Source organism: Maniola hyperantus, chromosome 4 (assembly GCF_902806685.2).
Source record: "Maniola hyperantus chromosome 4, iAphHyp1.2, whole genome shotgun sequence".
Taxonomy (NCBI): domain Eukaryota; kingdom Metazoa; phylum Arthropoda; class Insecta; order Lepidoptera; family Nymphalidae; genus Maniola; species Maniola hyperantus.
In genome coordinates, this window is record NC_048539.1 from 11,880,271 (window position 1) to 11,908,261 (window position 27,991).

Sequence of the window (27,991 nt, forward strand, 5' to 3'; positions counted from 1 at the left end):
TCGCAACAGTGCAACGGATTGACGTGATTTTTTGCATGGGTATAGATAAAGACCTGGAGAGTGACATAGGCTACTTTTTATTCCGAAAAATCAAAAAGTTCCCACGGGATTTTTAAAAATCCTAATTCCACGCGGACGAAGTCGCAGGCATCAGCTAATAAACTTATATCTGCCATTCGATTGTGTACAACAGAATTAGCGACATTATCAGTGGTAGTTAGTTAAATAAGAAATGCAAATTAAGTAAATAATAATAATAATTTAATTGAAAATCAACACGTAAACAATACAACAGGATCTGTACTTATGATACCCATCACATATTTTATAAAATTATAACCCTAAATTCATTATATATAATATCTGTCCCGGCTTTACAGTTTACTCACAGTCACATGCGCGAACTGACTCCCTCGAAAAAGGACCCCGGATGGGTTCGAAACTAGTCGGGCTAACGTCGACTAAACACGTGAGTCAAGCTCGGACAGATCTAAATATATAAAAGGAAAATGTGACTGACTGACTGATCTATCAACGCACAGCTCTAACTACTTCACAGATCGGGCTGAAATTTGGCATGCAGATAGCTATTATGACGTAGGCATCCGCTAAGAAAGGATTTTTGAAAATTCAACCCCTAAGAGGGTGAAATAGGGGTTTGAAGTTTGTGTAGTCCACGCGGACGAAGGACGAAGACGCGAGCATAAGCTCGTATTATATATAATGGAAATCACTCACGATAGTTTAAACGCTAAAATACCTAAATTCAGTCACCCAATTAATATACAAAAAAAAAATCTAGATAATTCTTATTAACATAATAATATTCTTTAATTAACATAGATCTAATTAACTAATTAATTATTTTTATTGCTTATTGGTTATTAAGTTTAAAATGAGTGGCGCAAAGTACGTGATGATGCAGTCGGCACCTGAAAACACAAAATTCAGATTAATACATTGGATTTATATCAATGGGCAGATTACACCTACCGAGTACAGTGGCGAGTCAGTGTCCTCGGCCGAGTACTCGGTTGGTATAAACACTTTAACGAGTGCATTTCACCGCAATTTCTCAGCCACAGCACTGTCTTGGCCGAGGGACATTTTACTGTCTCGCTTCACTACTCGGTAGGTGTAATCTGCCCATGAAAATATGCTAGGCAGATACAATATTTGATGATTTTTATAGTAATATTCTTTTTTTAAATTGAACTTCATTGAAACTGAATGAATATTTTTAACCGACTTCCAAAAAGGTGGTTCTCAATTCGGCTCGGTTCTTTTTTTTATGTGTGTACATCGATTTTTTCCAGGTTTCTGGGCCGATTTGCAATTTTTTTTAAAATCAATAGAGGATGTTTCCGTGGTGGTCCCATAAAAATTTCTAGATCCAACTCCTGAATCCTGATGCCAAAAACCCAGCGTCAACGTGTTTATAGTGAATTAATGTTGTAGGTACCGAGCAACGACTTCATGCTTGGACTCCAAGTCCCAACTCCTCAACCCTGATGATGTAGGGTACAGCACTCCTAAAATATAGTGATAATGCAATATTATTTTTGGTGTCAAGCATAGACTACATTGAACTTCGGATCCCAACTCCTCAATCCTGATGCTGCAAGGTACTGAACTCCTAAGCCATGGGGATTCGGGAATTTCTGATGACGAATTGATATTTTAGGTATCAAGCAACGACTTCATGTTTACACTCCAAGTCCGAACTTCTCAAACCTGATGATGCATGGTACAGCACTCTAAACTAAAGAGATTAAGGAACTGTTCCTAGTGAAACAATATTGTAAATGTAGCATAGACTTTGTTATTGAATTTCAAGGCCCGACTCTTCAATCCTGATGCTGCAATGCAACATTCAAGGAACTCCTAAGCCATGTGGATTTCGAAAGTTTTACTAGTGAATTCATTTAGATAATAAGGTTACCATATAATCTTACCAGCTCTCCGCATACAAGTGAGTGTCTCCATAAGAATGGTTTGAACTTCGTTTGCGTCCCCAGACCGGGAAATCATCGCGTACTCGCCTGATACCTGGAAGAGAATCAATATATAATACTAGCGAGCCACCCCGGCTTCGCACGGGTAGCTTATTAAATTTTTTTTAAAAATAAAATAAAGCCTGTCACGTCCGCTCCTCCTGCCCATAGATGCTCTGCGATAGAGTTGACCTGCCCATTGCTTTACTTACCTGATAAATAAATAGCGGATGGTTAGGATACCGATCCTTGGTCTGCCTCACGATGTCCAGATAAGGCAAGCCCGGCTTCACCATTAGGAAATCTGCGCCTTCCGCTACGTCCCGTGCCTGGAATATATATTTAAAATTTTACAAAATTAGCGACAGCTCAAAAACTCTGACCTTATGACATATTTATATTCATTCATATTCTTTATTTGCCAAAACATGTAGATTTTGATATCTACATGTGACCCTGTATTAGGGTCTATACCTACTCTATGTTATGTAGGGTACAGCAAAATAAAAAGTGTTGTATGAAAATTTCTAAAGCGCCGGAGCCTTCTCAGCTGTGAGTATCTTGTGCTACTATGCTATCCTGGTACTTCATATAATCCATGTAAGCTGCAGTTGGCGTGACGTATACGCAGTGTGTCATATATCAATCTACATATTCAGCGTCTCATTAAAAGGCCTTTGATCTTGTACCCGCGCAGTGGGTGATTTGTCAATGGCACCGATTCCGTTGTCTTTCTCTAAACTAAATTTAGAGTATCTGCATCCTTTTCTTTTTAACAATGCTAAAAAGGGACAGAATATGAACTTTACATTTAAAGACTCTAAATTTTAGTGCACGTTACAAATTTAAACTGTCTGACTATGCGCTAAAATCACGGGTTTTACCATCTAAAAATTAAATTTAAAACTGTCAAACTGCGTCTGTCCTTTTCATATTACATTAGTAAGAAGAGGATATGAATACTCTAAAATTAGGTTGCGCTCAGAATCAGTACCAATGCATGGCTAAAGCATACACATTACACAATGAACAGAAGAGGTTAAGTATGAGAGTGAGCTCACCCATAGGTTGCGGTCGCGTATCACTGTTTCATTTCATAACTCAGTCATAAAACCCAGTTTATGCCCTTGTTATAATCTACTTTCATTCTGCTTACCGCAGCCCTAGCGGCTAATCCAGCGCTGCCGGGTGGCAGTTGGTAACATTTCCTGTCGCCGGCCATCGGAGAACTCTTCATCGTGTCCCGGAACGGGCCATACATGGATGACGCGAACTTGCACGAGTACGATAGCACTGAAACCTGCAAATATAAACAACTACATGACGCTTGCGACTTTGTCCTGTTTGAAAATCCCGTGGGAACTTTGATTTTTCAGGATTAAAAGTAGCTTATATCCTTTTCCGGGATGCAAGATAATACCGATATACCAAATATATGATGCCAGCGTCTTTGTAGATTTAGGTTTTTCAAAATCCCGTGGGAACTCTTTGTTTTTCCGGCAGAAAAAGAAGACCATCCCCGGCAAGCTAAATATGTATCTGTCGTCAGAATCGGTTTAACGGATGGGCCGTGAAAAGCTATCAGACATATTATACTTTGGCATTTATAATATACTAGCTTATGCTCGCGACTTCGTCCGCGTGGACTAAACAAATTTCAAACCTCTATTTCACCCCCTTAGGGATTGAATTTTCAAAAATCCTTTCTTAGCGGACGCCTTTGTCATAACAGTTATCTGCATGCCAAATTTCAGCCTGATCCGTCCAGTAGTTTGAGCTGTGGGTTGATAGATCAGTCAGTCACATTTTCCTTTTATATATTTATAGAAAATAGAAATATAAGCTTGTATATTATAGAGTATATTTTGAAGTTGTTAAAGAAAGATACCATACCGATACTATATTAACCTGATAAGATACTAACCCGATTTTGGAGTTTTTTTTCCACTAGGGCGTCTTTGATGGCCTTTATCCTGTTATCCATCATATCCGATGGAGCCACTATGTCTGCGCCTGCAAACAATCATAGATACTCTAAACCTCTATACTTTATACGCGTATCAATTTGCATGCAATCAAAGCACATAGAAGTCAAATTCAAAATAGGTATAGTCTGTAGAAAATTAGTCCTCACGCGCCATTTTAACTCTATGGGTCAACTGTCATGTCAAAAGTACGGTTCACAGGTTCAACCTATCTTTTTTTTCGTAGGAGGGGAAAATCCTCATGGACATAGTGCCGGACTCCTACCAACTAAAAACCCCTCCTTTCTTCAAGCAATAACGTTCCCGCCTTGTTGGCCTACCATAACTGCCGCGGTCTGACTCATATTCCTTCTCTTTCATCTTTCTCTTTTCTTTCCATTATGGTTTCTATATATCTCTGGATTATCACCCATTTCTTTTTCTCTTCCAGAATAGTATTTACGAGGCTCTCCACCCCAAACTCGTCTCCCAGCTCGTCTACGACATTCTTTCTACCTCAAACTGAGGACACCGGAATGGGTCACGGGTTCAACCTGGTTCAACTTTAAAATAAGGACTAAAATCGTACTTTTGACATGAATTTGACACAGAAAGATATAATGGCGCGTGAGGAGTTAGACTGCATCGTCATTTATCAAGTGATAATGCAATCAAGTATCTCGTCGTCAAATAAAATATGAAAAAAATGAAATCATAAAGGTTTGGTCAGACCCATGATATAATATTATGTCGTCAACTGACTGTGAATTTGAAGTCTAACAGTTACTACGTAAAGAGAATACTAGTGTTCAACTGTGTTTTATAACTCATGATAACTTATAAATAATTTGCACAGTTATCAAGATGCATGAAGTAATATGGATCGGGGCCAACCGGCTGTGTACAAAATATATACTGCTGTTTAAATAACATGTATTGATAAAAATTGTGCTGGAAAAATAAATTGATATTATAAAAAACCAATAGATTTTTATAATATCAATTTATTTTGTATTTTTTAGGTTTCGTACCACAAAAGAAAAAAAGACGCGTCGCGTTCGTCGTGTTCTCCTACGTCATTAGGTACCTTCTTTTTCATCAGACATGAATTATGATTGTAGTCTAACGCGGGCTCCACACGTTGGCCCCAATGGTGACCCCAACACTGTTCGCCCAACATGTGGATCGGGAAATTAGCATTGTTCTCAACATTGGCAAAGCTAATTTCCCGATCCACACGTTGGGCGAACAGTGTTAGTGTCAGCGAAAATAGTAGGCACCTACCTGCTTTAGCATAAGCCAACGCGACTTCAGCAATTCTCTTGACGGATGGCGCGTGGTCTATAGAACCTGTGTCACCCAAAACGCCACAGTGGCCGTGCGAGGTGTACGGACATAAGCACACATCACAAGCTATCGTCAGCCCGGGAAACGCAGCTTTTAGTGCAGGCAGGGCTTTGACTACTGGGTTGTTGGGAGAATCGGCACTGGAACCTGAGGCATCCTAGTAAGTTTTATGGCATAAGTGTCATTCACTTACTATATATATATACAAGTAAAACAGTAACAAAACTTGAATTTCTTATGATTTAATGTACCCATTTTTTTATTGACTTTTGTGACTTCATCTGCAAGAATTGGGGGTTTTTAAAACCCTGAATATAATGTATAATGGAATATATTACAATAAAACTTAAAGCTAGCCTTATCTAATTACTATATAAATCATGCCTGCGTGGAATGGTGCCAAGAATACTGGCTGCATTTCGGCGCTGGACAGCCAGGCTGATCCGTTGCGCAAATATAATGTTAATCTTTCTATATGAATATATAAAAGTTTTTATGTACATTAGAATCCACACTACTTGTTCTAAGTTTAACTAGAAAGATTATTAATGGTTAATTACCTTTGGCAAGGTCTCAACTATTCCAAAAATGAGTATGGATTTAAGTCCTTTATCCACCAGTTCAGTGAGAGCTGGTATTAATTTGTTGATCCCATATCTAAACACATTGGGCATGCTTGACACTGTTTGCATGGCATCTTCATTTTCCCTGCAAAAAATATATAATTTGCTTAAATTTGGTTGAACCTAACCTGATAACCAGTCAATTTAGGAGATTGGTTATATAAGGGCTGATTTTAATGAGTCTTGTTCAAGAGTAAGTTTGATATTTTGGCAGGGTCTCAATACAAAAAACTGTCATTACACCCAATTTATTCCTTGGATAACATTACCCAACGTTGGTGAAATCGGCACTTAATCTCTGAATTGACAGGTAAACATTACATCGATCCATCCCTCCATAGTGGCATTACTGAAGCACAAACAAACACACTTTTGCTTTGATAATATGAGTAGTGATATTTTTTATTTACTATATCTTAGACTAGCAAAGATACATACTGTCAGAAAAGACTTGAGGGTACAATTGCCAGAGATATTGGTAGATATGGGTTCAAAACTTATCAATTTCATTTTTAGGTTTCCATACCTAAAAAGGAATAAAAGGAACCCTTATAGGATCACTTCATTATCTATCTGTCTGTCTTGTCTGTCGAGGCGGGGCGGTGGTGCTAAAAAAGGACCATCTCAACCTATCGCCGTTCCACTCCTTGGCACCTTCCTTCCTTCAGAATGAGAGAATTCTTAAGACCTACAGTCTTTTACACGGGCCAAGTGTGATTTTATATTTATTATTAATTACTTACATAGATTCCTAAACATGTAATCCTAATCCTACTAATATTATAAATGTGAAAGTGTGGATGTTTGGATGTTTGTTACTCAATAACGCAAAAACTACTGGACGGATTTAGCTGAAATTTAGAATGCAGATAGATTATACTCCCGATTAACACAGGCTACTTTTTACCCTGGAAAATCAAAGAGTTCCCACAGGATTTTGAAAAACGTAAATCCACGCGGATGGAGTCGTGGGCATCAGCTAGTTAATAATAATTATGGAATAAAATGAACTTCATGGTAATATCTGCGAGATACAAAGTACTTGATAACAATACCAATGTTCTACATGCCTAACAACAAATTTAACCATAATAAATGCCAGATTCGCCTTGTTTTTATAACCTTGTTCACCTTTTTTGATAACTAGTTTCACTTTTAACATACTATAATTCAAGACTTATGAAATTGAATACTTTAATACCGAAATTTTCCGTTAATACTTGTAACTTACAACAAGAAAACTGGATACATAATATTGTGGGCCTCGATGCTTGTATTGGGTTCTTGGAGCTTCCTTAGGGTGGAATTGAAGTAGCCTCCTTGTAAGACATGTTCTGGGCTTAAGAATAATGAATTCATTGCGGTTACACTTAAAGAACCTTGTTTAACTTTAACACTTTACACTTTTACAAGAGTTTTGAGAGTGTAAATAGACCTGTATCTTGGAGTGACTATAAAGTATAAAAAGCTTGTGGAGATTTTGTTCAAAATTAGTAGAATCGTGGTAGTATCTGATCACGACACCAATAAAACTTGAATTGAAACTTTTATAAAATTTGAAATAATATAGGTACTTTAAATCACATTACTTTAAATTGTATTTGGAAATTGGAAATCACAGTTGGAAATTGTTGGAAATCACTTGGAAATTGACATGACACTTGACAGTCCAATATGTGGACCTGTCAAGTGTCAAGGTCATTGGTTGAGGTCTTTATTCTGTGGTTTTTGTTCTGGTTCACGTTCGAGTTTCTGCTAGTGCCACTCATTACTCAATGGTTCTGCACTAAGGGCTAGAACCCAGAGCCGTAAAGCCAGTTGGAAAAAAAGTCAATGAGTCACAAAGGTCACGAACTCACGACTCATATGCAACTCCTTAGATGAATGATTACCTCTCTATGTGCAACTCACAGTCAAACTCAAATGCTTGGATCATAAATGTATTCTGTGGCTTGGATGCTCAAATGCTTCAAAATCTGTCATTATCATCATCATCGATCGTCTTCGTTCATAGCCCGGTGGTTCATAGCCATTCATAAGATGAAAATAAAAATATACAAGCGGGCCTAAGCATATTATGTGATTATATTCTCTTTGTATTATTTCTTCCAACAGTAAGGCTACAGAAATAATTTAGATACTGACAGCTGGCTCCTTTCCGTTTAAAAATACCTGAGTTTTTGTCATAATTGAGTGCTCACTGCTCATCATTAGGATATTAATAAAAAATCATCTAAAAATGTATTAAAGTTCCTCCAACATGTAGTGTGAAAATAAATAAATCTATCAGTGTTGTAAATATTGTATTTCCGACACGGTGTGAAATTAAAACAGCGAGGACGCCGCAACCTCGAACTCGCAGAAACGACCTTAGAAACATGCAAACGGAAGAGGCTCCAGACACCAATAAGGAAGACATCGACACGTCGCCGTCGTTCGAGCACGCAAATAATAAAAGTGACACCAAAAAATCCGACACTGATGATCCTAAACCGCGTATTGTACTAACTTTCCGGTCTGAAAAGTCAGGCGCTAGGACAAGTAACATGAAAATCGTGTCCACCGAAGAGAAACACGAGGAAATCTCTCCTAGAAGGTCTAGCAGAACAAGAGGTAAAATTTAAATATCTTTTATTTATTAATTAGATCCAAAGGTTATTTCATAATACTTGTTCTTCTGCAGAAACATAAATTATTACAATGGCAACTTATCAATCGTCAAAACGTAAAATTAAAAATGTGTGGAATTTAAGGTATATCTATAGAAAACTAAATGATGTGGTGTGGTGTGGTTAATCCAGGTTTTTTAAATCTAGTGGGAACTTAGATTTTCCAGTATAAAACATAGCTTGTATCTGTCCCCCGGGCATAAGCTATCTCTGTACTCATCAAAATCTGTTAAACAGTCTTTCAGGTTAGCAGACCCCACACTAGGTGAACAGACATCATCAAACAAGTTGCAGGGATGCATCGCAAGCCTGTGCCCTGTGACAGTTCCTATAAGAGCTTCTCTAGTTGTAGGAGTCTATTGTTTGACGACGATGATGATGATAATTCCAATAATAAAATAAAATAAAAATATTTAAATTGATTTGAAGCATGCCCAAAAAGTACTATTTCTGAAACATGTTATGTCTACATCTACACAGTCAGAGCAATAATTTTTTCCTACTCTTTTCAATTAGGTATGAAAAAGGAATCAGATGAGGACACAAGTAACATAAGCCATTTAGAATCTGAGGATGACTCTCATGATAGTACACAAAAAAGATCAACTAGACGCATAAGTAAAGAGTTCTCTGATGTGTTAGCAAATGCTATCGCAAGGAAGGAAAAGTCTTATGAGAGTGCTACACCTACCCAGAGGTTGTCTCGTAGGATTAAACCTACTGCTAAGATTCTTGCAAATGAAGAGTTACGGATGGGCTTAGAGTCTCAAAACAATGCTCGTCTTGGAATTTCTACGGATAAAGTTGAAGGAGGGGTCAGAACAAGGCGTTCTGCTCAGACTAGAAATGTTGAAACTAAGCCTGTGGTGGAGAAGAAGGCGTCAAAACGCAAAATACAGGAAGAAACGGCTGCCGACAGCTCGGACAGGGAAAGTGACAGCTCCAACAAAAAACTAATGCATCTCTGTAACCTGGGCTTGAAGGTGAAGGATGAGGAATCAAGTGAAGCAGAGAACAGGTAACTATTGACTATTGTAATTTTTAGTCATGTAAAAAAAATATTGTTACAAAGGCATTATGGTTTCTCAAATATGTATGCAGTTCAACTTTACAGTTGCTGCAAACTTACTATTTTATCAAAAAGTTCAGTTAAAGCAACTTGAAAATATTACAACTCTTACATTCAGAAAATGTAAAATCAGTTAGCCAACCCTAGATAGGTGACTAATATTATGTTGTACACAATCTCTAAGCTAAAATGACAGATCTCAATATATGCCACACTTTCATAATTCCTTTTCCAGGAAAAGGATAGCACTAGATTTAGAACAGTCATTTCAGTTTAGTAAATAGATTGTGTACAACAAAATTAGCCTCCATTAGATTGTATTTACTATGTGAAATCAGTTATTAATTTATCTTATTATGATTGCTTAAAACCATGCACTTAAAGAGAAAAGCTAAGTTAATTTATAAGCTCCTTAAAACTTCGTCCATTAACCACTTCATAACAGATAATGCACAACACTTCATAACATTGTGTGGTAAAAAATTCAGTTGACTGTGTCCTAAAATTAAGATAAGTTTATATAAAGTAAAAATTATATCAGTGGTCCTACCGCGGTTGTTTGACAGCTACAATGTCACGATCGCAATCATCTCTGATTGGTTAATGCTCGCTCACTATTGGCCACAATGCATTGTTGCAACAAGAATCGCACAAATTCAGCCAATCAGAACAATTGAGATTGTAATAATGATTGATGCCGGTTTTAGACAATCGCCCTACACTATACATTAATCAAATTATATCACAATACATTAAGGTAGTGGCAACTACTATGTAGTTTTAGCTACATCATGGCTATGACTGCTTTTAGAAAAACAGAAAGTTCAACCTACGAGGCACCTGACGAAGACGATGATGATGATGATGAAGACGATGAAGATGATGATGTGGATGATGAAGAGATTGATGATGACACGGAAGTGATCAGCAAACTGCTGGAGGCGGATGAAGCCAGTGCAAGTGATGAAGAGTTCAGCCCCGAAATTACAGTGAAGAAAAAACGATCCAAGAAAAATTCTTCACTGTACGAATCTGTTGTAACTTGTAGCAAAGATTCAGTTTACTTCTTTTAATTTAATGACACACCAGCATTTGAGCGCATGTTCTTATTTCTAATTCTATAATGTTGTTTGTCTTTGTATTCGTTTTTTCCTTACTTTACCAGTGATTTACCACTGATTTTCAATCAATCAATGAATAACTTTATTGAAAAGAGTAAAAAAATCGGTCAAGTGCGAGTCACACTTGCACACGAAGGATTCCGTATCATTGTACAATAAAGAACATATTTTTTTTGGCCATTTTGAAAAGCGGCAGAAGAAATACATATTCTGTGACTACTCTCTGCCCTTGAGATACAGCCCGCTGACAGACAGACAGCGGAAGCTTAGTAATAGGGTACTGTTTGCCACCCTTCGGGTATGAAACCCTGACAATAAAATAACAGGTTTAAAGCCAAGTCTATCAATTTTTGGTGATCAACAACTAATCTCAGGGCAGATTTATGTTTGAATCCAATTTTACAATACAACATAGTGATAATAAGGTACGAGAATAAAATATAGTATGTAATATGTTTGTTGGTAAGAAGACTCTTGGACATACCGCCGACAAATCCAAGTCATCTGCGCCAGGCCCTATTAATTTTATTTCGTTCTAAAATAAGTTGTTTCAGTGTTTTTGTATTGTTTTTTATTTGTATGTTTGAGACCGTACATCAGTATTCAGTTATGACTTACGAGCTGATACCCACGACTTCGCCCGCGTAGTTTTAGGTTTTGTAATTAAAAAACTTGTGGGAACTCTTTGATTTTCCGGGATAATAGCCTATGTCCATGCTTCAGGTCTTAACTATATCCATGCAAAAATCACGTCGATCTGTTGCCACGTTGCGGCGTGATTGATGGAAAAACCAACGAAAACCACTTTCGCTTTTATAATATGGATAGTAACGTCACACAAAAGGTCGTGGTGAAACCACTAACATGATCAGTTCGTTTTCATATCTTAACTTAGCTCTACTGATAAAGATTACAACCAAGAACATATGTAGGACAGACACCCTTAGAGTGAAGCCATGCGGTGCGTTGCGTTGGCAGTGCGGCGCCTAAGCGGCGGTACTTGCATCGCATGCCACTCGATGCGTTACGATGTCGTGCGGCGTCGCACCGCATGCGCAACGGACTTAGGACCAGAGAGACGAGGTGGGAAGCGGTTGTGCGTTGCAACGCCACTTTTTGCCGGAGCGGCAACGCAGTGCCCATGTCCCAAGACTAAAATCCACAGCAGTGCGGCGCCGCAACTCACCGAAAACGCATCACGTAGCCTCGGTCTTATGGTGAATGCTGAACATCCAGATACATAATATGATGGCAACGTATTTGATGAATGGTCGTAAGTGTTTGCATAGTTTATACAAATTTATATATTTTTGTTCACAGTGCGCCGCTGCGTCGTTCTTCTCGGAAAGCAAATTCCGGATCGTATTACTACGACGAGTTTATTGATGATAGCGACGACTCTGGCGACAGGTACTTCCTACTTTATATGTTTACACTGCGTCATTGCTTAGACGATAATATACCCTAATTGTAAATATAGATTATTCCGGCTATTCTCACGTGTTTAGTCGACGTAAGCCCGATTAGTTTCGGACCCATCTGGGGTCCTTTTTACAGGGACTCAGTTCTCGGACGCAGATTTATAATGGAAATCACTCACGATAGCTTAAACGCTAAAATATCATTATTGTGTTGCAAGTAGATTTATTATGTATCTAGAAGTTAATCAGACTGTCTGATATACCAAAAAATAGCACAAACCATTGGGTCTATTGACTGCATGTAGGGATTTTGCCATAACATAGGCCCCAATTTCATAAATTATGGCTGTAGATTGGGTGGGTCAGCTAGTAACGAAAGGTTATCTTAATCTAATACCATTATGTTGTGTACAGTACTGAGTACACCAGTCTCAGAAAAATCTGGGAGGCTCATTTTCATTATTTTACTTGCATTTTATTGAATTACATAACATTTATTCAAGTACATAACAAGAAAAACATCTGCATAAAAACAGACGTAAAAAGTTCAACAAATAATTTAAAAGTTGTGCTCCTTAATTGCCTTTGTTAGGGTATTTACATATCACAGAAGAAAATTATTCTTAAACTAGGAAACTATTCAATTTGTTTGCAGCCAGCATAGTATAATAAGTCGTAGATTTACTTGAGGCCTTTGTTAATAATCCGTATAATTTTTTTAGCGTGAAACAATATAGTGATATTGTTTTTAGTGACTATGCGCCGAAACGTAAGGATTCACGATCGCTTGATGATAACGAGGTTGTACCTGTGGGTGGCTCTGAAGGGGAAGCAGAAGAAAAAATGTATGTACTTGATAATTTATTACTTACTGATAATAATCTATTAGGTAATATAGGATAAGGATACTGGGCAACCAATAATTTAACTAAAACACTGTCAAATTGTTCAAAAAATCATTAATTGTTTAAAGTTCCTTCAGAATATTTCATTTTCTTATGAAGCACCCCGATTATGGCACAACTGTTAGTATAAAATTTAAGTCTACCATTTGATATTCAAAGCATTCTAAGATAAAAAAGAGTCATTCATACAGTATATCATATTACAAAAACCGGCCAAGTGCGAGTCAGGCTCGCGCAATGACGGTTCCGTACTACATTTGTATTTTTTCGACATTTTGCACGATAATTCAAAACCTATGATGCATAAAAATAAATAAAAATCTGTTTTAAAATGGATAGGTGAAGACCTTTCATATGATACCCCACTTGATATAGTCACTCACTTCAAAAGTTGAAAATACTAATTATTAGTTCATGACCACAATTTAATATTTTTTGTGTGATCTAACCCTAAATTCACGGTTTGCAGATTTTTCCCCAAATGTCAGCTATAAAATCTACCTACCTGCCAAATTTCATGATTCTAAGTCAACGGGAAGTACCCTGTATGTTTCTTGACAGACAGACAACAAAGTGATCCTATAAGGGTTCCGTTTTTCCTTTTGAGGTACGGAACCCTAAAAAGTAGTTCATCCTACAGCTAACTTTTGTTATGGTTGTCCTACTAAGATTTTAACTGATAATGAACCACAATTCGTGATCAGCAAACTCTAGGTAAAAGTTTGTTCTATTATGTGTAGTGCCCCCGAAGCAGCCAGTGCAGAAGCAGAGGAAGAATTACCGGAGGCGGCCTGCCCGACCGACTCGTCCACTATAGTTGCCACTTGTCTTTGCGATGATTCCAGTAATATCTACGCCGCACCTTCCGAGCTTACAGGTACCTGAGGTTTGAGACTACTGTTCAAATTAATGTTGAATGCATAAAGCTGTCATTTTAAGTGAGTTTTTGTCCCTTTCGTCGTTACTAAATGATCGATGGCAGAAAACTTTTCCGTCCGTAAAATCTGTCTAAAGTACAGAAACCATTCCCAGATTTTCAGGTTTCTGGATGAGGCCATTGGTCTTATTGCATTATCCTCTCCTACAGAGCCAGTATTCTGTCAAGCCATCGAGCTAGTAGACGGTGTGCGCGTCGGCTGCTCGCACGCCGCCGCAAGAGAAGCCGGTGGCGGCTTGCAGGCGCTGAGGCGCGCGGGGCCTCGAGCGCCATACTTCCTGGCCTGTCGCCAACATGCGGCGCAACTGGCCAAGCACATGTGCTGCCCCACCTGTGGACTGTTCTGTACTCAGGTAGGCATTCAATTGACACTGCAAGTTGAAAAGGGTGGCACTGCTAGTTAAGTTAAGTTTTATTTATAACCAACTAGCTGGCCCAGCGAACTTCGTACCGCCTAACAGTCGATTCTTTTTCTGGCAATTTTTTAAATTTTCTCTCCGTAAGAACCATCCTCGTACTTCAAGCAATATTATAAAAAAAGAAGTAGCGAAATCGGTTCAGCTGATCTCGAGATTTGCGATCAGCAACACATTCAGCGATTCATTTTTATATATAGAGATTATTTAGCTGCATTGAAAAAAAATTGCAGCTAAATATGGATTATTATTTACAGGGTATATTTTACCAGTGCTCCAAAGACCATCTGTTCCACTTGGAATGCGGCATACCTGGTGGAGATAAGCAGAAAGCGGGCTGCCCGCACTGCGGGGTGCACTCATATCGCTGGCTGCCCGTCAACAAGGAGCTTACTCGCGTGCGCGTAGACATGCACTGCAGCAACAAGCGCGTGTTCCTGCCCGACCAGCGTGAGCAGTGGTGAGTTGTGTGATCAGTCATACTGACCAAATGACACACCTGGCCATATTGAACGAATGACACGGCCACACTGACTTATATACTTGGTCAATGGTCATACTGACCGAATTACACACCTCGCCATACTGACTGACACAATGACATACCTGTGTTAAGTAAAACTATAAGCTTTGCCCCCGACAGGCACAGCTACATGGGGCAGGTGTCAACAAGCATAGAGAGGCATGTTTAAAAATGTACCAATTCTTTATAAAAAAATTGAACCAATTATGAGCTAACCAAGAAAAAATCGGTTAATCTTTTTTCGAGGATTTGTCAATAGAATAGTATATTTTTTCTTACAGTACTCCAGCGTTCCTCGGTTTCTCATCAGTCGACCCCTCACAGCTAGACCAAGGGCCGCCGATCCCAGAGGATCTGTTGCCTTCCCTACCAGCCGATATAAAGACGCTTTTTGAGGGCGTGGATAATGAAGACGTGAGCGATCACTCTATACAAGTGTTGTATGAAGCCATAATGTCGGGAGAGCCTGTTGAACAACTCATACCGAAAATTAGTAAGTATAAAGTACTAGCTAAAGCCCGCGACTCCGTCCGCGTGGAATTAGGTTTTTTAAAAATCCCATAGGAACTCTTTGATTTTACGGAATAAAAAATAGCCTATGTCACTCTGCAGGTCTTTGCACCCATGCAAAAAATCACGTCAATCCATTGCACCGTTGCGACGTGATTGAAGGACAAACCAACAAATCAATAAATCAACAAACTAACAAACAGACACACTTTCGCATTTATAATAAGGGTACTGATATAATAAGGGTACTGATTGAAAAAAAAATTACATGGTTGCATTTCCAAGACTTCTTGAGGGGCTTGATTATGAAAATGACAACTATTTTCTAATCAAAGATGCTCTTTTTTGTACACAGGCCAGCAATTAGCTGGCCTGTGTACAAAAAAGAGCAGATTGACGGTTGTTGTTTTAAAATAATAATGAAGCAATTTCCAAGCACGTTGAAAAAAATATATTTAATAGCGATTGTGTTCCAGTCCGCGGCGATCACATAAACGCGGCGCTGGCGGAGCTGGAAGGCGGTACATGTGCGCACGCGGCGGCGGCTCGAGGTCGACTGAGCGCGCTGTGTCTGCTGCAGTACGCGGGCGCTAACATCGACGCCGTTGACAATGTTTCTAGGACGCCTCTCATGCGGGCTATACTATGTGAGTATGGTCTAGCTAGGCCAAGGGACTCTGATAAGTCGTAACTTTGGTAACAATCACGGATACGGCTGGTGATGGGGTCTCAGGATGAAGGGCTACTCTCTAATGCCAAATATGTGATTCTGCCTGCACTGAGGTTGCGTTATCTATTCAAATTCTAGAGAGGTTCTATCTAAACAGTCCCAAAAATTCAAATTCGGTTGCCTTAGAGAGCAATGTAGGTTCTAAAAATATGCTTAAATGGAACCAAAAAATTTGAATGGATATGGATATGTTGTCCTATCTAACAAAAACAAAGTTTATCTAGCATTCTGTATTCGAATTTTTTTCACAGCTCTATTGGACAAAGAACCAGAAGAGTTAATTCCCGAAGCGGCAGACGAAGAAGCAGTTGAAAAACAAGAAGATAAAGTCATTGAAGACGATGGAGAAGTCGAAACAGGTGTAAAAGCGACAGAAGATATAAATAATAGAGATGGAAAAGAAGATAAAAAAGTGACAGAAAATAATGCTATTATAGAGAAACCCAGAGAAGATATAGAGAAAGGGGATAATAATGGTTTAAAAGAAGAAGAAAATGTTGATGATGTCAGCAAGACGAACGATGCAGATCTCATCAAAGTTATCAAGTATCTAGTAGCGGTTGGATGCGATATCGACAAACAGGTATGTTTATTTTCCACCATCACATATTTCAAGAGTAACTTTTTTTAATAATGAAGAATTGTAGAGAAACATGGTGATAAACCATGGTGAGAAACATGGTGATTTTTCTTATATTTTCCAATCCTTAAGGTTGCCTGGTAGAGATCGCTAATTAGCGATAAGGCCGCCTTTTGTATCTTCCTATTCTGTCTGTGTTTTTTATTCTTTAATGTAATCCTTTTTGTGGTTGTGCAAATAAAGTGTATTTATTATTATTATTATAAAGGGATAGAAGAGAGAAGTTAGACGTTACATAAATCTTAAAGCACTTATCTAAAATGTCAGTAAGATCAGTGATCCAAATCTCGTCAAAGTTTTCAAGTATCTAGTGGTGGTTGGCTGCTCTGTTGTTAGACAGGTAATTTAATAGGTATGGTTATATATTGAAGGAATTGTAATGTATGTAACTGAATAAGTGATAATGGAAGAAAATAAATCAAAATACAGTATCACCTTACCAGGAAAATAAAAAAGCGTGCTCTGGGGGCGCCACTAGTATGTCTGTGGTCAATAAGTATAGGGTCTTGTATAAATTAGTTCCACGGGTGTTCCGCGTTATGTCGAGGTATTTTATTTTTCTGGTCAGGCTTTTAATTATAAAACCACCAAAAAGTCAGAGGTGAGTGGTAGAAAATACTGAAAAACAACAACTGATACTGAAATACTGATAAAAAAACATCGAAGGCCAAGATTATTGGGGTTTTCAGGGCCCAGAAGGCATGACAGCTTTGCACATAGCAGCGCATCACGGCAGCACCGCAGTTTGCTCTATTCTGCTGCAGAGTGGCGCCCTGGTGGACCCGCGCGACCAAGGCGGCTGGACCCCGCTCGTGAGGGCCGCCGAGAATAAGCACAAGGATGTGCTCAAGTAAGTGCCTTATCTGTATATTATATAATAAAAGGTAAAGCTGACTGACTGACTGATCTGTCAACGCACAGCTAAAACTACTGGACAGATCGGGCTGAAATTTGGTATACTATTATGACGTAGTCTCAAAGTTTGTACCAAATTTCATCAAAATTGATAGTATAGAACGGATTTTGGACGCGCGATTTGTCTTGCTTTGGTTTGGGCTATTACGGTGATTTTATTGGGATTTTCTCGTTGTAAGTAGGTCTTGTATTATACAGCTATTTTTTATCCAGCAAAACTTCGCGAACGCTCTTTTGGTATGTTTCAGAAAAGATTTATTCAATTTAGAGCTGTGCATTAGCAATACCGGTTCTCGAACATAGTTTCCCTGTTTTATGCTGTAAATTTTCCCAGGTTGCTGCTAGACCACGAGGCAGACCCTACAGCGAGTGACAATGAAGGCAACCTAGCCGTGCATTGGTGTGCGCTGAGCGGCGACGCGCGATGCCTGTCTCTGTTGCTTAGGGCTGCGCCGCACACGCTCGACGCGCCCAATGCGCACACTGACACGCCACTGTGAGTAAACCCTCACGCACACACGGCCTTGCAATAGGTACGCAAAAGATATTCATTTGCAGACACTCAGACACACTCCCACACACTGGATTGGATTGTATCTAAATGACGAATCTTCTTAGAATGTTATTATTTTCAGACACGTAGCCGCCAGAGAAGACCACTACCCCAGCGTTGTTATACTGCTCGCACATGGAGCCAAAGTAAGTATTCATTATATCGAGAAATTAGGTATTTTTCTACTTTTGAATTTGATAAATATTATGACTTTATTATAAACTAGGATAAAAATAATGACGTACGCTGAAAAAAATGTTAAATTAAACAAAGATTTACAAACTAATGATTTTAAACTTATTTCGTGGTTTAACGACATATTTTAATGTATAAAACGGGTACATACCACGATTATTTTTTGTTTTTATTTGTCGATATTTCAACCCAATTGCACGGGTCGTGGTCACGACGGGTCTGCGGTGCTGCGAGAGATGAAGTTCGAGCTGTCAAGGTCAGTAGCGAACTACCGCACCGGGGGTTTGAATTGCAATTGGGTTGAAATATCGACAAATAAAAACAAAAATTAATCGTGGTATGTACCCGTTTTATACATTAAAAGATTTACAAAGTTACAGGCATTTTAATCTTGGAGTGGGAGGGTCTTCTACCACTTTCTTGCAAAAAGAAAATTTGTATGAAACCGCACGAAGCTACTATGGCATTAGAAAGGTGTGACGTCAACATTCTGTATCGCATCTCTGCCTAATCAGAAATATTTAAATGCTTATAACTTTTTTGTTATTTGATCGATTTAATTAGTTTTTTCAGTTTACATCATTATTTTTATCAAAGTCAAATAGGTACCCAATTCGTACTAATACTCGAGGAGCTGTGACGAGCCTAGAGCTAGCGCGTGCCAGACCTTCGTTATTTTATAAAAGCTCTGTGTATTGTCCCCAACACTGGGAGGAACGTTTGTTTGGATCATGGTGGCTTTGGGAAATGACAGGTAATAATAAAGGTGTAAAAATCTTACGTCTGTCTGCCTGTCAAGAAACCTACAGGGTACTTCCCGTTGACCTAGAACATTCGGGGAAAAATCTGAAAACCGTGACTTTGTGGTTACATCACACAAAAAAAATTTAATTGTGGTAATGAACTAATAATTAGTATTTTCAATTTTCGAAGTAAGATAACTATATCAAGTTGGGTATCATATGAAAGTTCCTCACCTGTACATTCTAAAATAGATTTTTATTTATTTTTATACATCATAGTTTTTAAATTATCGTGCAAAATGTCGAAAAATTACGACTGTAGTACGGAACCCTCGGTGCGCGAGCCTGACTCGCACTTGGCCAATTTTTTTATATTATTTCGGAATAGTATTAGAAATCACGTCATGTATTGCCAGACACTTTGTCGTGGCAACCCCCTGCCAGATACCCTTAAACTTTTAAACTTTGATTGTGTCCAGAAGGCGGTTGCCATTATACTGTCTGGCAATTCATGATGTATTTCTAATATTAAAAAAATAGACTTTATACTTTGACGTAAGATTTTTTACACCTTTATTACCTGTAATCTCCCAAAGTCACCATGATCCAAACAAACATCCAAACCAGCGTTCCTACTTCCTCCTAGTGCTGGAGACAATATGCAGATAAAGTTTCACCTTTTATAAAATAACAAAAGTACGCGCTGGCTCTAAGTCCACTATTTTTGTTTTTTAGACGGGCCTCGAGAACTCGTCGGGTGAGCTGCCGGGGGAAGTGTGTGCCGGCAAGTGTCGAGACGCCATCAACCTCAACATGCAGATGACACTCGCGCTCCGGGATAAGATACCACGACACCGGATACTATCCAGGTGACCTTCCAATTGCTCATGTCAGACCGGGGCCAGTGTGTGTAGAAGTTCCTATGGGGGTTTTAAAAAACCTAAATCCATGCGGACGAAGTAGCGGACATCATTCATCATATATAAAAGGAAAAGGTGACTGACTGACTGATCAATCAACGCACAGCTCAAACTACTGGATGGATGGGGCTAAATTTGGCATGCAGATAGCTATTATGACGTAGGCATGCCTTAAGAAAGGATTTTTAAAAATTCAACCCATAAGGGAGGTGAAATAGGGTTTTGAAATTTGTGTAGTCCAGTCGGACGAAGTCGCAGACATCATTTAGTATTTTATAAAAATTAAAATGTGTCTATCTGTTACCTTTCACAGCTCAACCACTACGCAGACATAATTTATCACAGAAATAACTTGCGACCTTGAATAAGATATTTTTATCTAGTAAAATAGGAATTCCTTGGGATTTTTCTTGTTGCAAGTCCTACTCCTGACTGTCTTGTCTTTTTTGTTATCAGTGACATATCCAACGGGCGGGAACTGTACCCCGTGCCTTGTGTGAACGAGGTGGACGACGCGACGTTGCCTGAGGACTTTGTGTACGTTTCGCAACACGTCTCGCACACGCACATACCGCTAGATGACACCGTTGACACTATGCAGGTGAGTGCTTTAATACATTGAGGGCGCCTTCAAATTAACCGCAAACATATAAATAAAAACGTCATTTCATCGATCGAAATTATGTGGAACTAGATGATGCCCGCGACTTCGTCCGCGTGGATTTAGGTTTTTAAAAATCCTGTGGGAACTCTTCAATTTTCCGGGATATCAAGTAGCCTATGTCCTTCCCCGAGATGCAAGCTATCTCTGTACCAAATTTCATCAAAATTGGTTGAACGGTTGAGCCGTGAAAAGCTAGCAGACAGAAAGACAGACAGACACACTTTCGCATTTAAAATATTAGTATGGATTACAAATCAGGACGGCTGTAGTGCTGCAGCCGCAAACTGTACCTGCGCTACGCTGCGCGACGCGATGCGACGCGGCTCTCAGTTGCTGCTGCGTCGCTCAAGTGCACCTGGCTCCATATAAACTTATTTAAACTATATTTGCCGCGTCGCTTATGCGTTTGGGGCTAAGATTTTATAGGGGCAGAGGTTTTATACCTCTGATAGGCAAAGCTTATATATTCGTATTTCAAAAAGTAAAGACAAATTCGTACGCTTGTGAGTATGAGACGATAATTAAATTAAATTGTGCGTCACTTATATGCCAGGGCTGAAAACTTATGTAAATTTTCCGTCACTTGCATGCAAGGGCTGAAAACTTATGTAAGTTGTGTATCACTTGTATGTATGCCAGGACTGAAAACTTGTTTAAATTTTGCGTCACTTGTATGCCACCTCTAACTTTTCGGAGTTATGTGCGTTTTAAGTAATTAAATGTCACTTGCTTGAACGGTGAAGAAAAACATTGTGAGGAAACCTGCATACCTGAGAGTTCTCCATAATGTTATCAAAGGTGTGTGAAGTCTACCAATCCGCACATGGCCAGCGTGGTAGACTATGGCCAACCCTTCTCACTCTGAGAGGAGACCCGTGCTCTGTAGTGAGCCGACGATGGGTTGATCATGATGATCATGATGTGTGCCCGGGCTTAAAATATATGTGAATTATGTATCATAGAGTACGAATTGTATGTCACTTGTATGCCAGGGCTAACTTATGCAAATTGTGTGTCACTTGTATGCCAGGGCTAGAAAGTTATGAAAAATGTGCGTCACTTGTATGCCAGAGCTGAAAACTTATGTAAATTGTCCGTCAGGCTGAAAATTCATGTAAATTATACGTCACTTGTATGCCAGGGCTGAAAACATATGTAAGTTGTGTATCATTTGTATGTATGCCAGGACTGAAAACTTGTGTAAATTCTGCGTCACTTGTATGCCAGGGCTGTTCATGTGCGGATGCGGAGTGCAGTGGCGACTGCGCATGCTGCGTGCTGGGCGTGCGGCGCTGGTATGCACGCGGCCGCCTGCCGCACAACTTCCCGCACCACGACCCGCCCATGCTCTTCGAGTGCAACCAGACTTGTGGCTGCAACTTGGTAAGCCATCCACTAGGATCCATCCAAATAAACTTAATTCGCTATAATCCGTCTAAACAAACAAATCAGTATGGTACAGCATGCAATATGCACTGCCCGTCCTCCCACTGCTGAAACATGCAACAAAGCAAGCCATCACAAGCACATTCAGTTCAAAATCCAAGATAATACTAAATTATGCAACATACACATTCTCTATTAAAAAAACTACTCATGCTAGATTAATTCTTGTGTCTACTCTTAACTTACTTCTACTTTGTTCTGTACGGGACCAGATCATGATCATGCCCTGGGCTCCATAGTGACGCCTCAAATTTCACTCCTCACGCGCCATTTTAACTTTTTGTGTCAAATTTCGTCTCAAAAGCAACATTTTAGTCCTTTATAAATAATATCTATCCCGGCTGTACTCACGTGTCTAGTCGACGATTAGCCCGACTAGTATCGAGACAGTTCGCGCACGCGCCGCGGCTGTGACTGCGGGCCGCGCGCGCCGCCGCCCGTAGAGCCCGCTGCAAGGGTGGCTGGGGTGGGGGTTTTAGTCTAGTAGTAGTAGTAGTTATAATTATTGAGGAGATACCTATCGCCATCTAATGTCAGCAGTGGAGGCCGCCACAGTTCTATTCTATGAATTCGTTGTAAATAAAAGTCTGTGAAAGCAATCAGTTTATGTGCATTCAGACCACATCACAGTTTATAATGTCTTGGGATTTTTGTTTAGAAACGTTGCTCGAACCGCGTGGTGAGTCGTGTAGAAGCCACCGGGTCTCTGGGCGTGCGCGTGCAGGTGTACCGCACGGCGCGCTGCGGCTGGGGGCTCAGAACACAGCAGCGGGTGCCGCGCGGCTCGCTAGTGGCGCTGTATAGAGGCGAGCTGCTGGGGCACGAGCAGGCCGACTCGCGGTCCAACGACCAGTACATGTTCGCGCTCGATCTCAAGCCAGACTTGTTGGAGGTAACGCATATAGTGGCTCGCTCGTCGTGCTGTATAGATAGGAGCTGCTGGATCACGAGCAGGCCGACTCGCGGTCCAACGACCAGTACATGTTCGCGCTCGATCTCAAGCCAGACTTGTTGGAGGTAACGCATATAGTGGCTCGCTCGTAGTGCTGTATAGATAGGAGCTGCTGGATCACGACCAGGCCGACTCGCGGTATAACGACCAGTACATGTTCGCGCTCGATCTCAGGCCAGACTTGTTGGAGGTAACGCATATAGTGGCTCGCTCGTCGTGCTGTATAGATAGGAGCTGCTGGATCACGAGCAGGCCGACTCGCGGTCCAACGACCAGTACATGTTCGCGCTCGATCTCAAGCCAGACTTGTTGGAGGTAACGCATATAGTGGCTCGCTTGTCGTGCTGTATAGATAGGAGCTGCTGGATCACGAGCAGGCCGACTCGCGGTCCAACGACCAGTACATGTTCGCGCTCGATCTCAGGCCAGCCTTGTTGGAGGTAACGCATATAGTGGCTCGCTTGTCGTGCTGTATAGATAGGAGCTGCTGGATCATGAGTAGGCCGACTCGCGGTCCAACGACCAGTACATGTTCGCGCTCGATCTCAAGCCAGACTTGTTGGAGGTAACGCATATAGTGGCTCGCTCGTCGTGCTGTATAGATAGGAGCTGCTGGATCACGAGCAGGCCGACTCGCGGTGCAACGACCAGTACATGTTCGCGCTCGATCTCAGGCCAGCCTTGTTGGAGGTAACGCATATAGTGGCTCGCTCGTCGTGCTGTATAGATAGGAGCTGCTGGATCACGAGCAGGCCGACTCGCGGTCCAACGACCAGTACATGTTCGCGCTCGATCTCAGGCCAGCCTTGTTGGAGGTAACGCATATAGTGGCTCGCTCGTCGTGCTGTATAGATAGGAGCTGCTGGATCACGAGCAGGCCGACTCGCGGTCCAACGACCAGTACATGTTCGCGCTCGATCTCAAGCCAGACTTGTTGGAGGTAACGCATATAGTGGCTCGCTCGTAGTGCTGTATAGATAGGAGCTGCTGGATCACGAGCAGGCCGACTCGCGGTCCAACGACCAGTACATGTTCGCGCTCGATCTCAGGCCAGACTTGTTGGAGGTAACGCATATAGTGGCTCGCTCGTCGTGCTGTATAGATAGGAGCTGCTGGATCACGAGCAGGCCGACTCGCGGTCCAACGACCAGTACATGTTCGCGCTCGATCTCAAGCCAGACTTGTTGGAGGTAACGCATATAGTGGCTCGCTCGTCGTGCTGTATAGATAGGAGCTGCTGGATCACGAGCAGGCCGACTCGCGGTCCAACGACCAGTACATGTTCGCGCTCGATCTCAGGCCAGCCTTGTTGGAGGTAACGCATATAGTGGCTCGCTTGTCGTGCTGTATAGATAGGAGCTGCTGGATCACGAGCAGGCCGACTCGCGGTCCAACGACCAGTACATGTTCGCGCTCGATCTCAGGCCAGCCTTGTTGGAGGTAACGCATATAGTGGCTCGCTTGTCGTGCTGTATAGATAGGAGCTGCTGGATCATGAGTAGGCCGACTCGCGGTCCAACGACCAGTACATGTTCGCGCTCGATCTCAAGCCAGACTTGTTGGAGGTAACGCATATAGTGGCTCGCTCGTAGTGCTGTATAGATAGGAGCTGCTGGATCACGAGCAGGCCGACTCGCGGTCCAACGACCAGTACATGTTCGCGCTCGATCTCAGGCCAGACTTGTTGGAGGTAACGCATATAGTGGCTCGCTCGTCGTGCTGTATAGATAGGAGCTGCTGGATCACGAGCAGGCCGACTCGCGGTCCAACGACCAGTACATGTTCGCGCTCGATCTCAGGCCAGCCTTGTTGGAGGTAACGCATATAGTGGCTCGCTTGTCGTGCTGTATAGATAGGAGCTGCTGGATCACGAGCAGGCCGACTCGCGGTCCAACGACCAGTACATGTTCGCGCTCGATCTCAGGCCAGCCTTGTTGGAGGTAACGCATATAGTGGCTCGCTTGTCGTGCTGTATAGATAGGAGCTGCTGGATCATGAGTAGGCCGACTCGCGGTCCAACGACCAGTACATGTTCGCGCTCGATCTCAAGCCAGACTTGTTGGAGGTAACGCATATAGTGGCTCGCTCGTAGTGCTGTATAGATAGGAGCTGCTGGATCACGAGCAGGCCGACTCGCGGTCCAACGACCAGTACATGTTCGCGCTCGATCTCAGGCCAGACTTGTTGGAGGTAACGCATATAGTGGCTCGCTCGTCGTGCTGTATAGATAGGAGCTGCTGGATCACGAGCAGGCCGACTCGCGGTCCAACGACCAGTACATGTTCGCGCTCGATCTCAAGCCAGACTTGTTGGAGGTAACGCATATAGTGGCTCGCTCGTCGTGCTGTATAGATAGGAGCTGCTGGATCACGAGCAGGCCGACTCGCGGTGCAACGACCAGTACATGTTCGCGCTCGATCTCAGGCCAGACTTGTTGGAGGTAACGCATATAGTGGCTCGCTCGTCGTGCTGTATAGATAGGAGCTGCTGGATCACGAGCAGGCCGACTCGCGGTCCAACGACCAGTACATGTTCGCGCTCGATCTCAGGCCAGCCTTGTTGGAGGTAACGCATATAGTGGCTCGCTCGTCGTGCTGTATAGATAGGAGCTGCTGGATCACGAGCAGGCCGACTCGCGGTGCAACGACCAGTACATGTTCGCGCTCGATCTCAGGCCAGACTTGTTGGAGGTAACGCATATAGTGGCTCGCTCGTCGTGCTGTATAGATAGGAGCTGCTGGATCACGAGCAGGCCGACTCGCGGTCCAACGACCAGTACATGTTCGCGCTCGATCTCAGGCCAGCCTTGTTGGAGGTAACGCATATAGTGGCTCGCTCGTCGTGCTGTATAGATAGGAGCTGCTGGATCACGAGCAGGCCGACTCGCGGTCCAACGACCAGTACATGTTCGCGCTCGATCTCAAGCCAGACTTGTTGGAGGTAACGCATATAGTGGCTCGCTCGTTGCGCTGTAAAGAGGGGAGCTACTGGGCCATCAGCAGACTGACTCGAAGAAAATGACTCATCACCGCGCCATTTTAACTCTATGGGTCCACTGTCATCATGTTCGCCTTTAAAATAAGGACTAAAATCGTACTTTTGACATGAAATTTGACACAGAAAGTTAAAATGGCGCGTGAGGAGTTAAATTTTACGCGTTATACACAAGTGTAATGTGTAAGGAAGAGTGAAATAATTAACGCCGCAATTATTATGGTTGGCACGACTTATACAATCTTTCGATTTTATAGGAATGCAGTGACAAAACGCAACTGTGCGTGGACGCTGCGTGCTTCGGCAGCGCAGCACGGTTCATGAACCACAGCTGTCGACCCAGCACAGCGCCCGTGCGCGTGTTCACGAGCACGCGAGACCTCCGTGCGCCTAACGTGGCGCTATTCGCACTGAGGGACCTGCCCGCCGGCTCCGCGCTCACGTGAGTCTATAAAAAACCCGGCCAAGTCTCGCGCAACGAGGGTTCGGTACTACAGTCGTATTTTTTCGTTATTTTTTCGATAATTCAAAAACAAAAAAATAATTCAAAAACTATGATGCATAAAAATAAATAAAAATCTGTCTTAAAATGCACAGGTGAAGACCTTTCATATATACCCCACTTGATATAGTTATCTTACTGCGAAAATTGAAAATACTACTTTTTTTTGTGTAATGTAACCACAAATTCACGGTTTTCAGATTTTTCCCCGAATGTCAGCTATAAGACCTACCCACCTGCCAAATTTCATGATTTTAGGTCAACGGGAAGTAGGTACCCTGTAGGTTTCTTGACAGACCGACAGACAGACGCGCGTTAGTGACATGCTGAAAAATTAAGTTAGTTAATTCTTGGAAGTAAAGTTTAATTGAAAAATCAAAAGTTTATGTTTAGAATAAAGACTTAAATCGTACTTTTGACATGAAATTTGATACAAAAAGTTAAAATGGTGCGTGAGGAGTAAGTTTTACGCGATATACCTACAATTTTTTATAGTGTGATCAATTTGAAAATCCAAAATAAACCCATTACTTCATAGTTTTAAGTTTTCATTACTGTCTGTACCTTATTAATTTCTTAATTTTTTTCTAGATTTGACTATGGCGACAAATTCTGGTCAGTGAAGTCGAAATGGATCAAATGCGAATGTGAATCTCCCGACTGCAGGTACCCCACCAAGACTGTCGAACAAATGGAAACTTAATCATTTGTTAACTGATAATAATTACGGCGAACAAAACGGTGTAATTACTTCCGATGAAAATATTTTTTCCTCTAATCCAGATGTTTGTAGCCCAAATTTACAAATTTGAATTCATATCCAAGCCACACTATCGAAAACTGCACTAAAGCTAAGTCTAAAGTTCGTGATTCCGATCACTAAATAGAAATATGAATTCATTTCCAAGCAAAACGGCCTTAAACTGTGTTAAAAATTAAAGTTGAGTCCAACTTTCGTGATTTTTATGAAAACGGTACAATTACAGTAAAGTTTCAACAGTTTTTATTGAGATTTTTTGGTCTTCCTACAATATTGACTTTCTCGCAATTACACCGTTTTGTTTGCCAGCTCCTTTATTATTGGTTTTTAATTATCATTGTTTAACTAAATAGTATTAATCGCAATCGTTGTAAATATAAATATAATTGTTTTTTTTTTACAAATAAGAGACTGTTAATATTAAACCAATCAATGCAATTACTTAATTATAGTACATTAATCTACTGTGTAAACTAGA

General features: G+C 41.1%; 2 protein-coding genes across 5 annotated transcripts; one reads left to right on the forward strand and one right to left on the reverse strand.

The window, feature by feature from the left end:
* Positions 1 to 239: 239 nt before the first annotated feature.
* Pbgs (Porphobilinogen synthase) lies at positions 240 to 7,590 on the reverse strand. Its single transcript, XM_034968100.2, has 8 exons — positions 7,160 to 7,590; positions 5,866 to 6,013; positions 5,243 to 5,462; positions 3,919 to 4,007; positions 3,151 to 3,294; positions 2,207 to 2,323; positions 1,956 to 2,049; positions 240 to 932 (listed from the first exon to the last, which is right to left on the reverse strand). The coding sequence occupies exons 1-8, from the start codon at positions 7,285 to 7,287 to the stop codon at positions 868 to 870; spliced, it is 1,005 nt and encodes a 334-aa protein (XP_034823991.1). The 5' UTR covers positions 7,288 to 7,590; the 3' UTR covers positions 240 to 867.
* G9a (histone-lysine N-methyltransferase G9a) lies at positions 7,322 to 27,979 on the forward strand. 4 transcript variants are annotated; one of them, XM_034984951.2, is made up of 20 exons: positions 7,322 to 8,541; positions 9,114 to 9,615; positions 10,478 to 10,690; positions 12,108 to 12,197; positions 12,931 to 13,053; positions 13,854 to 13,990; positions 14,201 to 14,403; positions 14,724 to 14,926; positions 15,271 to 15,482; positions 15,976 to 16,146; positions 16,481 to 16,812; positions 17,559 to 17,719; positions 18,119 to 18,280; positions 18,420 to 18,483; positions 20,011 to 20,144; positions 20,652 to 20,796; positions 22,087 to 22,242; positions 22,964 to 23,197; positions 26,509 to 26,693; positions 27,345 to 27,978. In XM_034984951.2, exons 1-20 carry the CDS (start codon positions 8,307 to 8,309, stop codon positions 27,454 to 27,456), a joined length of 3,774 nt encoding a protein of 1,257 aa, XP_034840842.1. In that variant the 5' UTR covers positions 7,322 to 8,306; the 3' UTR covers positions 27,457 to 27,978. The 4 variants fall into 4 exon arrangements, with proteins under 4 accessions (XP_034840842.1, XP_069366013.1, XP_069366014.1 ...); XM_069509912.1 differs by having other exon boundaries at positions 12,961 to 13,053; positions 27,345 to 27,976; XM_069509913.1 differs by lacking the exon at positions 10,478 to 10,690 and having other exon boundaries at positions 27,345 to 27,979.
* The last annotated feature ends 12 nt before the right edge of the window (positions 27,980 to 27,991 follow it).